Here is a 13,321-nt window from a genome sequence, read left to right as displayed (position 1 = left end):
GCACGGCTAATTCGCTAATTTAAAAAGACCCTATGGTGTTACAACCTCTCCTCTTTTGAGTCACATATTTAAAATCTTGTGAATCAGCACTGTCTGCTTCAACAAAAACACATCACCAATTAAAACAGAACAGAGGTTATTCTGAGATTAAGCTAAAACCTATCTGATAAAAAGTATGCTCGGATGAAAAGGGGGAAAAGAATCGTAACAAATAAGATATCAGTGGCTAAGAGAGTTCAAATAGAGTTGAGAGGCTACTCTGGAGGTTGCTCTTATGTAAGCCTCAGCTAGATGTTGCTACTCATCATGGTTTGCCAAATCCCAACCAAAACCAATCCTGCTAAACCTAAAGAATACCTAGGGCTTTATATAAGAGTCTACAAAGTTTCCACGTACTAGGGTAACTTTCCAGAAACCAAAAACTTCCAAATGGGTACTTGGGCCAGCTGAGTCCTAAAACCCCGAGGGGCCAGCCTCTCCAGAACATCAGCCAGGTCCATCCCCTTATGGCATATCACCGACACCCTTTTTCCACATGAAAACGTTAGAATGGGCATAGTCCAAGTACCCCTAAAGATTGAGGGAAGACCAAAGGAAAAGGTTGAGTTATAACAGAGAAGATAGGATATAACAAATGAGTATGACTGCTGAATCATTATATTGATATTTCTTTTAGTCTCCAGTGTCTTAGAGCAGCTAGAAGGAAAATCCTAAAATTGTGGAACTGTAACCCATACCAAACTGTGAAACCTGTTCTGTAATGAATTGTTGCGGTGTGCTTTGACATGTATTGCTTTTTTGTATATATGCTATTGTTCACAATAAAAAAGGAACAATAACAACAAAAAAGTGTGCTTGGATAAAGCTGGGAGATTGTCCCGTGCTGGAGGTTTTTCTACAGAGAAAAACCCGTCAGGCATCTAAATAACCTGCCAGGAGTCAAGATAACGACAGAAGACATTCACACACTGATTTCATCAACTGTGCAAAGGTATTGTGGAGAGCAGGAACACTCCAATGGGTATGTGGACAGGCGGGACAGACAGTCACCTGAGTGTCAGTATGTCCTTCCTGCAGAATGGCTGCCTGCCTAGGCTACAGGGCAGATGGGCCCTCCAGCAGTGAGCAAAGAAGGATAGCTGAGGAGGTGCCGATGGCCAAAAGAACTGGACATGGTCGTGGGGCTTGCTCACAACCGCTCCGCCCTCTCTAAGCACGCCCGGGTGACTGGTCAGGGGCAGCCGCGGGCCGGCCAGCTCCGTGAACTTCCTGTTCACCTGGAGCCTCTACTTTCCATAACTGGGCGACGACATGTGAAGGTATATCCAACTCTGGAGAGTTTTACACAAAGCTTCTCAATTAAGAACGTACAGGCAACTCAGGAACGCAGAGAAAACCGGAGGATGAAGCTCTGGACGCCACTCCGGAGGTCAAGAGAAGACCTTCCGGCAGACAGCCCCGCGCACAGCCACGAGGGGGCGGGCGAGGCACAGACCAAGCCCCCTCGCCTCCCCATCATGCGGTCCGGCAACCTGGACGCATTTGTTCCCCAGGAGAGCCCTGCTTTCCACTCACTCACTCCCACATACGAGAAGCCTCCACTTCCAACCTCTACCCGCCCTAAATCACTGTGTACTGGAAATGGAAAAAGTGGGCTCTCCCCAATGTGGTCACGGGGACACCCTTACGCCACGAGAGGAAAGTTCTCCCGGTAAACGAAGGCAGAGCCAGGGACAGGGCCCCAGAAGGTTCTCCCCAGGGCCACGCGCTGCCCACGCCAAGCATTACACGCTACGACAGGTGTTAGAGGGGACACGTGGCGCTACTCACGGCTACTGCTAGAAACACAGCTAAGGGACAAAACGGGGTGAGATGCTTTGTAACTTAAAAAAAGGGGGGGAGGAGGAATGAAGGAGAATAGGATGAGACACAGAACAAGAGAAGGGAGAGCTACGGTACACAGTGGTGTCTCCTCCTCTCTCTCCGAAACAAGACAAGCGCTGCCATGAGGGAAACGTATAGTTACCTGCATCCATGTCTGCAAAGAATGGAACAGCCAGTAAGGAAAAGAAGGAACCAGAAATTCAGTGTCTCAGAGTTGGTATTTAAAAAGGTTATGTGGAGAGAAAATATACTTTAGAAAACTTCTTGCGAACTACATCTTGACTAGGGGATATGGGAGCGTAAATGTTTTCCTACCTTATGGTCTAAATTTTATTTAAAGTAAAAAATAAAACATGGATATGATAACCGAAAAAGCAAAAGCCTAATGGCAAAAGAAATATCTTATTCGCATGCAAAATGATCATTAAGTGTTCATAATAGAATCTAAGAGGGGAAACATAGTCAAATGCATGGTGACGGCATTCTGAAAATCTAGCATCTAGAAAATCTCTTATCTCAGACTACATTACATTATGTAAAAATTCTGTATAAACTCAATATCCAGGATCAGGGAAATGTCCGACAATATTTAAAAGAGTAACTGGATTAACATTTGAAAGGACAGAACTATGACACGATAAATAAATTCAACAGCATTTCATGGCTCTACTCTATTGCTCCAAATGCCAAAGTGAACATAATAGGTTTGCTAAAAACATTACGAAAGAAGCAAACTACTTAAGGATTTACACTGCTTTGTGTTTTTATTGCTTTCTTGCACATGATATATAAAAGTAAAGATTTAGAATATGCTAAAGAAAACTTTTAACCGGGAGTGAGGGCTCGGAGGCGTACCTTCGGGAGACTCCTCCTGCACGTAGGTGCCTGTCAGGTAGCGGTGTACCAGCGCGGACTTGCCGCTGGCCAAGTTACCCACAATGCCCTGAAACAAAGAAACGGACAGCGTCAGTGCAATTCTGCTAGGGCCCGACATTCTGCAAGTAGAGAAGGGGTAAAGGATGCAGGAATCCTGAGCATAAGTCCTACGCAGGCCCTGGTGAGACGGCCCCAAAGTGGCTCATTAAACAAGGCCTGCGGATGTCTCCCTGACTACCTCGTGGTCTCATCAGGAAGGAAGACCATGGCCGTCTTTTAGTTGGGCTCATGGTTATATTACACAAAGGCGTGGGGGCCCGCCAGGCACGGGCACTGCCCTCAGGGTCCCGGGAAGATATCAAGTGAAATCAAGTAACCTCAAGGTGGAGTCTAACGGCAGTGCTGAGAAACATGGGGACAGCGAGGACATGCTGATGGTGCCATCACGGAAATGTGCGTCTGTGGTGGGATGTGGAGTGGTCGGGGGCAGGGCAGGGGGCACAAAGCCTGCACCAAGGCAGGAGGCCCACACAGATGGGGTGGGGGGTAGGTGTGCTTCTCTGGGACGCAGGGACCCAGGGTGGCACGGATTGCGGAAATAGGACAGTGCGAGGGCCAGGGGCTGCGAAGGCGTTTCTACGGGATTGACACAAAACCTCAAGAGCCGGAGAGAGGCGAGCCCAGGTGGCTGCGGGCTCCATTGGTTCTAGCACGTCCAAGCAAAGCGGCCAAGGGAAAGAGTTTTGGCAGGCCGAGTGGCCTTCACAGTGACCTTCTTCAGAAGAGGCTCAGCTGAGGCCTGGCTTGGGGCACGGGCCCTTCAGCAGCCGCCCTCGCCTGGGCGCTGGGCCGCACTCCCCTCAGTCTTCTCTGCGAAGCCGCTCAGAGCTGCCCATGAATCGCCAGTCCTCTGCCCTGGCACCACTGGCCTCGCTCCTGCTCCTGCTGTCCATCCTGGAGCCCACTGGCCTCGTCCTCCCGGGCCATTCCCTGAGCTCCATCACACTGGGTGCTCCTGAAGTCTCGGCGGCATCGCTGGCTTGTTCCCATTTCCCACGTCTGCCTCCTGCCGATTCCAAACTCTCGGCTCCACCTCTCACCCGCTCCTCAGCTTGTTATTTCCAACCAACTTCCCTAGGAGTTGAATGCGCTCCTCGGATGCAGCCGTGACCCACCCACAGCTGCATGGGGCTCACCCCGTGACATCTGCACAGACCCGCCAGCAGAGCAGGAGCTGGAAGCCAGCCCTGACGTCCGCCCTGGCCTGAAGGGGCCCCTTCCCCCCAAGCTGCCTCTCCCCCCATCAGAGCAGCCTCAGCGTCATCTGCTGGGCCACCAGAGCAACCCTTAACTGGCCGCCCTACTGAAAGAGCCCCTCTCCACCCCAAAATCCCGGAGGGACTCTCCAAAACTGCCCATGTGAAAATGACACAGCAAGGACAATGGCGCCCCATCTCTGCACTTCTCACAGTTCCGAGCCCCAACCAGTAACTACTGGCTGGATGGGTGGAAGAGAGGAATAAATTCCCTGCAGGTGGCTAAAGTAGACGACGAAGCCAAATAAAAGAACAAACACAGGAAGAATATACCTGGCACAAGATGCAGGAAACAGGTCTGAACAGCAGGTTTTACTTCCCCATCCGTCTCCTCCTCTGTCCGGGGAACAGGCTGAACTCTGGCACGCTGTTCTAAGCACCTCCTTTCATGTAGGTGACCTTCTCCCCCTCAGCCACAGTCACAGCCCGTTAGCCCTGCAGCTCCCCGCCTAACGCCCGCCATCTCGCAGGACACCTCTACTCAAAGCTCCCTGGGTCCCTGCTCACGTGCTAACTTGTGATTTAACACGACTGTACAAGCACCAGTGTAGGGGGCTCTCTCTCTGGCACTAACCGTTCCCGAAAGGCAGGGGCAGCCCTCACTTAAGCTTTAGTCAGACAACGTGGACAGATCCCAAGCAAAGTTCCTTCCCCTCATGCCTCGATGTGTGTGTTCTTTTCACCTCGGGCCTCTACAGTCTGAGAATTTCTGCCTATTAATTATTCCTTCGCTCAGGGGCACCAGCTGTTTGTCAGCTTCACGCTGAGAAAATCCAAAACAGCACACCACAGTATTAAATTTTTAATTAAGATTAGTTTCCCTTTCCTGAGGATGAAAATGCTCAAAATCAAACATTCTCCAGTCTGTGCTTTCACCATGTAGCGGTACTCTCTTTTCACATGTGAATGATTTTGCAAAGAATTAGGTTAACCCTTAGAAGGATGAAAATCCATCGATCTTGGGGACGGGGTGGGAAGCCCTTGTTTTACTGGGCTTGACCAGCCATCTCAGACACTTGCATATCAGGACATCAGCTAAATGTGAAATGCTGGCAGGAATGGACAAGTGGTGGTGTGAGGAAGCCAGGAGACGGGATGAAGACGCTTTCTGAGCTGGACAGCTTCCCTGGAATCCAAAGAACCACTTGGACTGCTGGCGGGCAGATGGGACGGTGGCATCTGGCCCGCCTGGGTGGCCAGGCTTCCTGTGGGAAGAAGAGGTGGCGCCGGTGCCGGCGGCTGAGAGTGAAGGCCTCATGCACGCAAGCCAACCACGGGTCAGGCCGTCACCACCATCAGCCGCCTGAGCCCCATGCCTGGCACTTCCACATTCTAGGAGAAAAATGAACACGGTGTCTTTTTAAACTCAGTTCTTACGTTGCCCTCCACTGCACCACTTACCCACTGAACAGGTAGGTGGTTTACTGAAAAGGAAATCGAGGTGTTTAGTAACAGTCCCAGTTGCAAGTTTATGGAAAACACACAACTACGATGACGCAAGCTCTTGGCTAACGCCCCCTTGCACTGGTCAGGGCTCTCCAAGGAATCAAAACCCACACATGCATACATGTGTGTAAATATCGTGAGATTTATTACAGGAATTGGCCCCACAACTGGGGATGGGAAAGCTCAAACCCCAACAGGCAGGCCACAAACTGGGGACGCCAGTGAAGGTGTGTATGAATCCCCAGGAGGAGCTGGCCAGCAGAAACAGGGATGGAAATCCTGTCCACTGAAATCACTGCTTCTGCCTCTGAGGCCTCCAACTGCTCAGATGACTGTCCCGATGCTGAAAGCAATATCCTTTGCTGATTATACATGTAATGGGCCACAGACAGAGTCAGCTGCCTAGTGGTGTAACCCGTGAAATACCCTCACAGGGACCTCAGGCCAGGGCCCACGCAACCAAACAACCCACATGACCTTGCCAAGCTGACACAAGGACTAACAGGCAAGATGTCTGGGTAACATTTACTCTTTCCGCCAGACGTAAGCATTGGCACGCGCAGCCACAGGCAATCACGGGGAGCAGCACTGGCTTCTGTGCCAGCACCACACGCAACTGGCCGTTGCACTGACTTTGAAACTACAACACAACTTCAGAAACAGAAGGCATGGTACCACCACTCTTGAAAAGAAAGCAAACATTGAACCTTTTTTCTCAGACAGAGTCCAAAAGATTTATTGCACAATAGCACATAAAGCCTCCATTTGAGGCTCGTGATGATGTCATTTGATGGGGTCAGCTTGTGGAGCGGTGCACGGGTCCCCAAGGCACTGACCTAAAGGGCCCCAGGACCTGGGTGCTGCAGTTGAGCAGGGGACAATCACAGCCCTGTGGACGCCCCGAAGCTGTCTTCAAGAACAACGGAAGACTTTCTGACACCTCCTTGCACGGAGAGGATCTGCCTGGGGGCCAGTTGCCCCCACGGCTGGAAGGTGTATGTCAGCAGCAGGGCTGGCATTCGGGCCACTCACAGGCCAGGGGACAGGACCCTCCACTCTGCAGTGGCTGGAATCACTAACATCTGCACTTAATCCAGGAGATGGGCCCAATCAATTCAGTGAACTCGAGCAAACTTCAAGATGGTTACAAGAGTTTTGGGAACACAGAAGCAGGCTGCCTTGTAATCCCCACAGGATCACCTCCTACACCTCTGGGCATTTATTCCAGAAAATCACAAGTCTCTGAAATGCCAGCAGAAAAGGGTTTTTGGTGGTAGGCATCCTCAATGATAGGTCTGTACAACAAATGCGTGGGCCCTCGCAGAGCCCTTGGCGTAGGACTCCTTCAAATGCCCAAATGGGACTAAACTAGGAGGTTCAATCTAGGGGAACACAGGCCAGAGAGTCGAGGCGAGGCTGGAGGGTGACCAGTAGCCGTATGTGGCTACTGCATTTAAAGTGTCCTCAACTGTGAAGTGGGAATACCCCAGACCCTCTCACACGCGGCTGCCAGCGTCCACAGGAGACAACGTGGGGAGCCCTCCAACCCCGCATGGGCAGGCACTCTGTAACCACAGTTGTCATCCTTGTCACTCCAGCTTCACTCACACTGTGGACCCTAAAAGGCCCTTGGAGTGTCCTGAGGGTATATGAGAAACTGGCAACGCCCGGTAACAGTGCTGCCAATTCTGTATCATCCCTTCAACAGGTATTTCCAGAACGTCTTCTGGGATGACTGGGGTGCTGGGCACAGCAGCTGATACACACAAAAGATAGAAAGATGCACTGTTTTGCGGCCAGTCCTGCGGAACCCAGGGCTCCTGACGTGGGAGCTGCGGTGGTGGACCTTTGTCTGCCACGAGGAAGGAAACCTGTTTGTTGGCAGGTGTTGCAGAGAAAGGTCAAAGAGGAACAAGAGATGGAAAGGCCCAGAGGACAGCGCCCGGCAACGAGCAGCAGATGAGACACGTCAGGCCAGTGGGACAGAAACCCCAGCACGTGTGGCCTTCTCGGGCTCGAGGCGCACTCACACGCACACCTTTGCTCTCGGGCTCAATGTGCACTCACATGCCTTCAATCTTGGGCTCAATGTGCACTCACACGTACACGCACGCCTTCGATCTCAGGCTCGAGGCACACTCACACACCCACACCCACACCCGCCTTCGTTCTTGGAACTCCAGGCGCACTCGCACAGCCGTCTTCCACTTCGAGGTGCAGACTGGCATTCTTCCCCCGTCACGAGAGTCACGTAGGCTGTGCTCGAAGAGCTGAGAGAGGCCCTGCTGACTGAGCATCTCAGAGGCGAGAGCAGAGAGGTCCAGGCGCCTGCCCCCCACTCCTTCCTCTCAATACCCACTAATGCTGGGCCAACGGGAAGGGGCTGTCCTGGAAGCCCGGGTCCCGGCGGGGTCGCTCGGGGATGGGTGGGGGGCCCTGGGCAGGAACGCAGACCTCAGGAGAAAGAGGCAGTCTGGGGGAAAGAAACAGATAGAGCTTTGGGACGCTGTATCTTCCGTGGGTGAAGGGCCACGGGGAAGCAGGCAGGGCTACCCTGGGCTTCTCCCCTCGGTGGTTCCCAAGTCTCAGCATCTTGCTTAGAGTCGAAGTCCATGATTTGAGAACTTAAATAAGAGTGTGTGTTTAAACTATGCATGTTTAAATATATCAACATACAGAAAGAGAGATTCTCCAAATACCACAATTCGTAAGGAATACAATTCTTTAAAAGTTGTCCCTTCCTTCTGTTCTAAGGTTGGGGAAGGCACAGGTGTGGCTGCAAATGACCTCAGGTGTTTTTTTCCAAAATCAACTTTAAGTTTTAAATACTCTCATTGAAAAGGTAAAGTTCGTAATAAAAACAAAACTCTGATTTTATACTAGTACTTTGTAAGAGAGTAAACAGTCACCTGTTTCAGGTGACTACCAAAGCCTGATGCCTCATTACACAGCCCTTCCAGGATACTGTGCAAAGCACAAATCAACCCATGTGCGTGTACAAGGCACACACGCAGGGAGAACACGGCCCAAGACTGCATGGGCGACCCTCCCCAGACACACACAGGGCCACTGCGGCTGCTCCCCTCAGGGCTCCCGGCCCAGCCTCCCAGGTCACCCCAAAGCAGCACACGTCTGGGCCCCCTCAGTCACACCCAGTTCTTACACTCAGCGCCCCCCACCCCACCCCCACAGGTGAGGGGTGACCACTTCCGAGACCCAAAGGAACCACTCACCACTTTGAGTTCCGGGACAGACCGACTCAGCGTCCATTCCTGGCTGTTCACAAAGGCATCTGGAAAAGAGGGGGGCGAAGACTAGGTTACACGCTGCAGTTCGCATCAGCACAGCGCCGGTGTAAAACCATTACGTGCCCAGAAAACCCATGTTTTAATCCTGATCTCAGTCTTGCAGGCCAGACCTATTGTTTAGGGTGGGCCCCCTTGATTCGGAGGTTTCCATGGAGATGTGACATGCCCAGCTGTGGGTGGGGCCTTTTGATTAGATGGAGATAAGCCTCTGTCCATTCCAGGTGGGTCCTGATTAGTTTACTGGAGTCCTTTAAAAGGGGAGACATTTTGGCGAAACCTCAGGTGTAGATGCAGACACAGACCTTTAAAAAGCCAGGAGCTGAGAGAGCCATCAAAGGCTAGACAGGACCCACAGCCGAGAGAGACAGAAATGGCTGGAGATGCAGAAAGAGAACGTCCTGGGGAAGCTGTGTGAACAGAAGCCAAAGGACCAGCAGACAGACGCCAGCCATGGGCCTTCCCATCTGACAGAGGTGCTCTGGAAACCATCAGCCTTTCATGAGACAAGGTGTGTTTCTCTGGATGCTTTAGTTTGGACATTTTCATGGCCTTAGAATTGTAAACCTGCAACTTATTAAATTCTTTTTATAAAAGCCAGAAGCCCATTTCTGCTATACTGCATCCTGGCACTTTAGCAAAGCAAAACAAGCACCAAGACAAAGTGGCCACAACATGCCATCTTTCAAGCCAGAAGGACAGCGGTGATGTGCAAACCAGGATCCCTGCACCCCTCAGCCCAGGAGAAGGCCACACACTATCCCTCCGGCTGGAGATGTCAGTGACTGTAGGTCTGGGGTCTTTCTCCTGAACTGTAATGGGCAAGCCATCCCACAACCCCCGAGTGGACTCTCGCTTTCTCATTCCCCCGGCAAAGCACCCCTGCTCGAGCACTACTGGCCTCCGACCACCCAGGGGAGATGGTAAGGGGCCACCGCAGCGAGGTGTGGAGGGGCTCAAGGCGGCGCACGACGCCTCTGGAACTGACCCCAGGGCCTCAGTCAACTCTCAGTCTTCGGCTTTTCACTATAATGCTCACAATTCTGAAATCCAAATAAAAAGGCATGACAAATGACTCAATTTTGAAAATCCAAACGGCCCCAACTCCAGCAACATTGTACGGTTTAGGACAAGACTTGGCGCCAGAGCTCTGATCATCACAATAAAGTGCAGCCCTTCCTGGAGCACCTGCCCCACCCACTTAGGACACCTGGCACCCCCTCCCCACTCCACCCCGAGCCCCCATCTCAGCTCTCTCATCCCCCCCACACACAGGTAGCGGTGGACCACCGAGTACCAAGGACCCGGCCATCGCAGCTCTACTGTGAGACCATGTTACCATGTCCCTATTCATTTGTCACCATAAACAAGACCCCCAGTGATATCCACACGTATTCAAGCCCACAAGTGTTCACACCCACACGGCTACACAGTCCAGGTGGCCAGACAGTGAATTGGAAAAGGGGCATCTGTTGGCCCCTCCACACTGAGCTTAGCAAACACAGCCCCTCCTCCTCAAAATGTGATTCACTTTTCCAGAAGTTTTCTCAAACTTCTAAACATGGTGGCTGTCCATTGCATTCAAGAAGAAGTAAAGAGATGCACGAGATGTGTGACAAGGCCAGGAAACCTTAGGATGCTAGAATGACTTCGAATGGCAGAGCCTTGCAGCTCAGCAGGGAGGAGGCACCTGCAGCGAACGAGGCAGGCAGAGGCCATGCACAGTGACGGGAGGACCGGAGGACAGTGCGACCGAGCACGCAACAAACCAGAAGCCGAGGGGTGCTCGGGAGGCAGGACGCCTGCGAGGAAGACCTCACCCGCGCGGGGATGGTCTGATGGCCTAGGAGGAAACGTGGTGGCCTTTGGGGAAGTTCGGAAACTAGTAACAAAGCCTGCGGTGAGGGCCGTCGGTTGGCTGAACACCGCCGAGGACTGCGTTTACAGCCAGCGACATCGGACCTTTAGAAAGGCCGAGGCCTGGCCCCAAGCGCGGGATCTGGGAAGGAAAGCTGTTCACAACAGGGGGGAGCAAGAGAGCCCAGGAAGGTGCCCAGCAGGTGGCCTTCCCTAGCCCTGCCCGCAGAGACGACCAGTCCCACGGACCTCCACTCCACCCTACACCGCCTCTCCACTCGGCCTTCACCAACAGGGGCACGTGGGGGCTAAATATTACAGGGTGCAAATTAAGTTGTGCACCTGAGCACCCAGTCTTTGCTCAGCACAGCCTCCACCTCCCTGCGCTGCGGAAAACGACCGATAAACAGATACAGCACAAAGCGGGGGCTGGGCTCGCATGGGGTTGGACCCCAGGAGGCAGGCTGGAAATGGTAAGTAACATCAAGATGACACATTAAGTCACTAAACACCTACAAGTGAGAACAATGCCTTGTGGTCGTCCCGGCGGTCCAGTGAAGACAGAAGGGTAAAGGACAACAGCCAGTCCAGAGGCGAGATGCAAACACAAGCTGGCTCCCGTTCCCTCAAAGCCCCCCGCTGCTGCACACAGCTTCAACAACCCCTAGTGCTGGCGAGCAAATCCGGATACACACCTGTAACAAAACACTGAGCAGCCACAAAGAGATGGCAGCCTCGGCACACTGAAGTGGAACCATTTCTGGACCGTAAGTGGTAAAAAGCAGGGGAAAGACAGTTATGCACAGGGTCTAACAAGTTTATGCTTTAAAAAGTGTGTGTGCAATGAAATCAGAAAGAAAGCTAGACGATAAAGACTGAGAAGATATGATCTAGGAATGCCTAGAGTGCATGATGATAGTGACTGATCGTACAAATGCAGAAATGCTTTTGCATGAGGAAGAACAGAAGAATGTCATTACTGCAGGGTGTTGAAAATAGATAATTAATATTTCAAAACTTTATCTTATGTGTGAGACTAAAGCAAAAAAATGTTTATTTGGAACAAAATTTGTATTTTGCCTAGTGCAGTTCCTAATATAACTTATGTGGACAGCTTAACTGAACACCCTAAGCACATGGAACCTAGAGTAGGGCATAGGATTTTCTTGGTTTGTCCAGAGTAATGCCCCATTAATCCCAGAGTAATTTGAGCAGTGAGTAAAAAAATATTTGCAAAGTCCCCTTAGGGGAATGATGAGAAAGAGGGAAAACTCAATTTCCCCAAGGGGAGAATTCCTGATATTCTCACAAGCAGTGTGGACAACCAAAGCAACAAGCTGAGCCCCCCAACCTTGGGGTCTGTTCATACGAACTTAACCCCACAAAGGATACGCTAAGCCTACTTAAAATTAAGCCTAACAGTCACCTCCAAGAGAACCTCTTTTGTTGCTCAGAAGTGGCCTCTCTCTCTCTTTCTCAGCCAACATGACAAGTAAACTCACTGCCCTCCCCCTCTCTGCGTGGGAAATAACTCCCAGGGGTGTGGACCTTCCTGGCAAGGTGGGACAGAAATCCTAGAATGAGCTGGGACTCAGCATCAAGAGATTGAGAAAACCTTCTCGACTGAAAGGGGGAAGAGACAAATGAGACAAAATAAAGTGTCAATGGCTGAGAGATTCCAAACAGAGTCAAGAGGTTATCCTGGAGGTTATTCTTACACATTAAGTAGATATCACCTTGTTAACCAAGATGTAATGGAGAGGCTGGAGGGAACTACCTGAAAATGTAGAGCTGTGTTCCAATAGTCATATTTCTTGAAGATGACTGTATAATGATACAGCTTTCGCAGTGTGACTGTGTGATTCTGAAAACCTTGTGTCTGATGCTTCTTTTATCTACCTTATGGACAGATGAGTAAAACATATGGATTAAAATAAATAAATAATAAATAAAATAAAGGGGGAATAAATATTAAAATAAATTTAGTACATTGAAATGCTAGTAATCAATGAAAGGGAGGGGTACGGTAAGTATGAATTTTTTTTCTGAATTGATGCAAATGTTCTAAGAAATGATCATGATGAATATGCAACTATGTGATGATATTGTGAATTACTGATTACATATATAGAACAGAATGATATGTTAAGAATGTTTGTGTTTGCTATATTTTTCAAACAAAATTTAAAAATCAATAAAAGATAAATTAAAACAAACAAAAGTGTGTGTGTGTGTGTGTGTGTGTGTGTGTGTGTGTGTGGAGCTGGGTGCGTGTGAAATACTCAGATATGCCAGGCTATTTCAGGGAGGACACTTAAAAGCTGTTAACCATCGTTGGCTGGTTTGGGATCAGGGAACAAGGTGGCTGAGAGACAAACCAAACTTTTTTTTTATTGGTACCTTTGGGGACCTTTTAAATGTTATACCATTTGGCATGAAAAAATTAAATATGGTTTTAAAAATAACTCTTAAAAAAATGGATCTAAATAGTAGAGCAAAGAGGGTATGTTGTGAATTAAAATGAGCTCAATTCATAAATGCACTGTCGATTTTTAGACACATATCACCATAAAATTAAGCATATCAGAACATATTAAATATTCATGATAAGCTGGGAGCCATTAAGAAAGCCTTTAT

General features: G+C 50.2%; 1 protein-coding gene across 7 annotated transcripts in view; it reads right to left on the bottom strand.

Annotated features, from left to right (window-relative positions):
* AGAP1 (ArfGAP with GTPase domain, ankyrin repeat and PH domain 1) overlaps window positions 1–13,321 on the bottom strand; it is a 636,823-nt gene that overhangs the window by 404,969 nt on the left and 218,533 nt on the right. For all 7 annotated transcript variants that reach the window (XM_077155532.1, XM_077155533.1, XM_077155527.1 and 4 more), the window contains exons 2-3: window positions 8,756–8,814; window positions 2,740–2,827 (exon numbers count right to left, since the gene is read on the bottom strand). In XM_077155532.1, the coding sequence (XP_077011647.1) occupies window positions 2,740–2,827; window positions 8,756–8,814 (147 nt within the window). The remainder of the gene's footprint in view (window positions 1–2,739; window positions 2,828–8,755; window positions 8,815–13,321) is intronic.

This window comes from Tamandua tetradactyla, chromosome 3 (genome assembly GCF_023851605.1).
Source record: "Tamandua tetradactyla isolate mTamTet1 chromosome 3, mTamTet1.pri, whole genome shotgun sequence".
Taxonomy (NCBI): Eukaryota; Metazoa; Chordata; class Mammalia; order Pilosa; family Myrmecophagidae; genus Tamandua; species Tamandua tetradactyla.
This window is presented reverse-complemented; position numbering and strand designations above follow the sequence as displayed.